Genomic DNA, 4,747 nt, shown 5'->3' with positions numbered 1-4,747 from the left:
GACGAACAATGTTCGAGATATCAAACATTTCCGATCTTCAGAAACATTGTTCGGAACAAATGTTCGGCGACTTTTTTCACCGCACATTGGAGAACATTTCATGGAACATTGCTACGATAATGTTTTTTAGCAAAATGTTCGGCAATGTGCGCCGGGCTTTACAGGGTTTACTAGAATCCCACCACTCCACCACAGAGTCACTGCAGTAGACGTAAGATGAGCGCTGTCGCTCCGCGGCACTTGTTGTTAAGTTGTGTTCTCATTCTTTGTACCTATGTTTTCTTCTGGTTCCTGTAGTCTATGTATGCCCTATTTTATTATTCAAAAATGGTTATTTAGTGAACAAACCGATCGTAGACGAAATGGGAATGGGGTAGATTTTGAGTGTAGACGAATTGGGAGTAGCTAGGTGAAATGAGTGTAGGCCAACTGGGAATTTTGCTGTAGGCGAAATGGGAATTTTTGCCGTAGGCGAAATGGGAGTAGGCCAACCGGGAATAAACCGATTGAGCCCTCATACGCCATAAGCCAAAGTGCAAAAAATCGCTCTAGAAAATGACTGATATTATAGTCATAATTAAGCTGCAATCATCAGGGAAATATGTATTGTTTAATGTCGCACAGTAGGCCTATTATACAAATTGTTACTTATTATTGCTGTGCATATTTTATTTACTAGTTTGAAGTAGTAGCGATCGAGGTTGTGGCTACATGTAGTGTTTGTTTTTAACATGAATTGTCAATCTTTTGGAACGTTGGTCTATATACGATGTTTCATTATTTCAGGCAGTCGTGTCTGAGTGTGATCGGTGTGCTAATCAAAATGCCTATAAGCGGCACGTGAAAGAGATGATGGTGGATAATCTTGGCACTGAGACCTGGTGGCAATCGATAACATGGAGCAAGATATATCCCAACCCTCTGGAGATAAATGTCACATTTACATATGGCGACAAGCTGTATGAGTTGGCAAGTGATATTGAAATCACATTCCAATCTGCGAGGCCACGGACGATGGTGTTGTGGTCGTCAAAAGACAATGGTATCACCTGGGATCCATTACAGTATTACTCTAGCAACAGGTGGGTGAAACATATGTTTCTCAGCATAGCATATTTTATATTGCACATAATAACTCGGTAAAAGGTTTCAAAAGAAATTATAACTGCCTGTACTATATAATTAATTGCCTTGTTGTTTGACCAGTAGATACAATTAATTAATAATGTAACCCAAAGACAGGGGTGGGGGCCCTACCCCTGTGGTTGGGTATACGTTACATTATTGTATCTATTTGACCAGGTGTCCCACGTTTGTACGGACACGTGGCGTGAAGACGTTTTTCTCACGCGCTGACCTGGCAGCAGTAGTTTGCACTGACAAGTACAGTAGTGTGCTGCCATCTAGTGGAGGTAAAGTAATATTTCCCCTAAGTGAACGGCTAGACTTGGTGCGTCGAGCTGGAGGAAGTACAGCCCTTTACAGTGAACTGGCGAGAAATGATGCTCTACAGGTGGGTACAGTAATGCATGCATCATTCTTCTCTTAGGAGTACCCACCAGAGGCGTGTTCAGGAGAGCGAACGCTCGTGAGCGATCGCCTTCTGAACGACACCGCTCGCTCGCGCAAACTCCAAAGGCTGTTCGCGCAGCGCGCGGGTTGTTTACAAGATGGCGACGGGTAATCTGGCGAATGGGAATCTAACATTTCTGACTTCAATTTGCAATCTATTTCAACTTCATTTCATTTTTAATTCATTCATTTACTTCAAATAAAAAATAAATAAAAATAAATAATAATTTAAATTCAATTCGTATCAATTTCGTCTGCTAATTCGTTTAACAGTACTTGTTCAAAGACATTAAAATCTCACAATTAAAATCTGCTGAGTAACCCTCCATGGGGGCCGCCATCTTGCATAAAGCCAGTAATTAATGGCTTTATTAGCTCATCTCGTGCACAGCGAGCGCTCGTGTGTCGTTCAAGAGGCGCTGCGTTCGTGCATCGAGCGTTCGCATCGAGCGCACGCTCTTGAACACGCCTCAGGGCTGCTTGTGTATATTACACTATAGAAATTATCGTTCTTTGTCTTATGGTTCTTATATAACACTCTTAATTTATAGTTCTTATTATTCTCTATATATAACTGGTTCATAAGATATTAGATGATAAGTGCTTTAACATTGTGTCTTGGAAAATACTACTTTTTACGTTTTCGGCACGGTAATTCATAAAGCGCAAAACCTTGTTTTTCCACCGTGTAGAATTTCACATTGTTCAAATGTTCTCCGAATACAACTGCTGCACCAGCGACTGATGGTAGGGAGATCTATGGTGGTGACCCCTCACACATACCTCAAGTATTATTAGGAATCTCTGACATAGAGGTAACAGCCCGGGTAAGTTCCCGATGGCCGAAAACTTTATGCTGTGATCATACGTGATGTGTGATTTATGACTTGTGTGATGTGACCATATTATAGCTAGGTTAATTCCATGTAAATTATAGGAATCATAGGAATATTCTTTTCTGAATGTGCTATTTTTAACATTATGTAAACATAGATTAGATACATATTATATGTGACATATATACATGGCAGACCTGCCAACCCTTACGATTTTTCGTATTCCTTGACGAATTCCATGATGTTTCTACGAATGTACGATCAAACTGGAAAACTTACGATTATTTTTAAGACTTGTGAAAATTAATGTTTTTTACATTGTGAGCGAAGAAATATTGGCGATTGTGGGCGCAGCCATATTGATCACACGTTCACATTGTTCTCGCGTGATCTAGAGTTAGTCCATCATTCATTGGCGCGCATAACATACAAACAAAATGGCGCCTGCTGCCAAGAAAGAAAATCCTTACTATTTTCATGATCACAGGTTGGCAGTCTCTGTACATGTGACGGTATATATAATTATGCTGTGTAAATAATACTGTAAAAACAAATTCACTATAATTTCAGTTCCTGTTAATTTAAATCAGTCCAGTTACAACATTCACTGGACGATCTGCAGCCGCGATATACGCGCGAATGCGCTCAAACGCCGCGTAGCGGCCACTTTTGCATTTCGCTGCCCTCTTCCCAACGCCAGTACTACCGGTTCATTTCCTAGGAGAAGGGTGAAGCCGGCTTTTCGCTGAATTTGAGTCAGTTACTGCCCATTGCACGACAGTGTGGATCGCACTACCCAGTTAGAGTAGAGACTGGCCTGAAATCGCTCGCAATTTTTGTTCGCTACTTAGGCGCCGCTTTCTTTCCTGTACACTAACGGAGTTTTTGTCTCACATCTGCTAACAATTAGTGAGCGTGAGTGCGTAGCGTTGACTGGCTGAGCTTAGAGGATACGATATATAGGAACAAATACAACATCGTCTCGCTATTCGTAATAATCCAGTCTTAACAGTTAGTTTCATGTCACTCTTATCTGCTATTGTATCTCGGCATGCGTATTCACTCCTCATCAACTACAGATTTCCAACATGTGGCACAGTGCCTAAACTCCGTGAAACAGCTGGGAGCTTGAACTGTCAAGTGTTTCGTAAGAATTCACAGTGAAATTCCGGAGTGCTCGACTCACGGAAACGGCCAAGGATAGAGAACATGCGTCCCAATAAAACCGAATGTGCCTCGTACTCGGTTGATTCTACAGGCAACCTACTATATATATATGATATGCTAACCGATCCCCCAATGCCGAGCATCGAATTGTATCCACACCTGACGATTACTATCTATACTACACTACAACGATACACTGTTACCAAATAATTATACGCAAGTACCTACTATGTACTTACTTAAGTACAGGACTACTAGTAGTGAGTACTAGCTACTAGTTCACTACCAGGAGCTAATAATGACAAACTTGTGTTCCGGTACTGTAAGTTACTAATGATTAATTAATGACGACTTTCCTGTACGTTTAGTTTACTATGTACTCCTACTAAATATAAATAAAATATAATAGCTAACTAATACGAAGTCATATTTACTACCAAACTTCTCTGTTCTATAGCATAGGCCTTACTCTCTTTGAGCCTATTAATTGCCCCGAGTTTCCTGTAAATTCCGTCGAAATCCTACGCCAACGTACGCTGCGGTGCCATATGCTCTCGCGGCGCGAACTGTTGCACGCTATACACTATCATATATAGCAGTAGGAAAGCGTGCCTTGGCCAAAATTCGCCTAACGCTCACTTCATTTGAAACTTTCACAGCACGAATATCACATTCAATCAGCTTCCATCTTGGTGTTTCCTCCTTGAAACAACAGTATTCACTTGTTATTAAAAAACATACATGTCTCCTGTTCCGTAACCGAGCTGTGCTCATGCGAAATCACACAAAGGGACGGACGAAATTCTCGCCGTTCGCCGCAACCTTGCCCAGTAATGGAAATGGCTGTCAGCCGCAACACTGCAACGTTTTTGCAACCGTCCATGGCGAGCTCGACGGGAGTTGGAAAGCAGTGCGCCGCCTATATGGCCGCCGCTATAGCCAATAGACTGGCACCGCTTTCCACCTCTCGCTTAGCTTTAAGTCACTCGATGCCGTAATCGAGGGTGGAGTGAGTCCAGTCTATATTATAGCCCTTGTACTTGCCACGCCATTTTCCATTACTGCGCAAAGGGTTTCAGCGAACGCGGAAAATTTCGTCAGTCTCTGTGATTTCGCGTGACCACAGTAGGTTCACGAACAGAGACCATTATGTTTTTATAACAAGTAGAACA

At 41.9% G+C, this 4,747-nt stretch overlaps 1 protein-coding gene across 1 annotated transcript in view; it reads left to right on the top strand.

Moving 5' to 3' along the window:
* LOC106815102 (laminin subunit gamma-1-like) overlaps positions 1 to 4,747 on the top strand; it is a 12,481-nt gene that overhangs the window by 3,990 nt on the left and 3,744 nt on the right. Inside the window, exons 2-3 of the mRNA XM_014819527.1 lie at positions 787 to 1,082; positions 1,303 to 1,513. Of these exons, the coding sequence (XP_014675013.1) occupies positions 787 to 1,082; positions 1,303 to 1,513 (507 nt within the window). The remainder of the gene's footprint in view (positions 1 to 786; positions 1,083 to 1,302; positions 1,514 to 4,747) is intronic.

The sequence above is a fragment of the Priapulus caudatus genome, unplaced genomic scaffold (assembly GCF_000485595.1).
Source record: "Priapulus caudatus unplaced genomic scaffold, Priapulus_caudatus-5.0.1 Scaffold1042, whole genome shotgun sequence".
Taxonomy (NCBI): Eukaryota; Metazoa; Priapulida; class Priapulimorpha; order Priapulimorphida; family Priapulidae; genus Priapulus; species Priapulus caudatus.
Note: the sequence above shows the minus strand (reverse complement) of the source record. Positions and strands in the feature narration are given on the sequence as shown.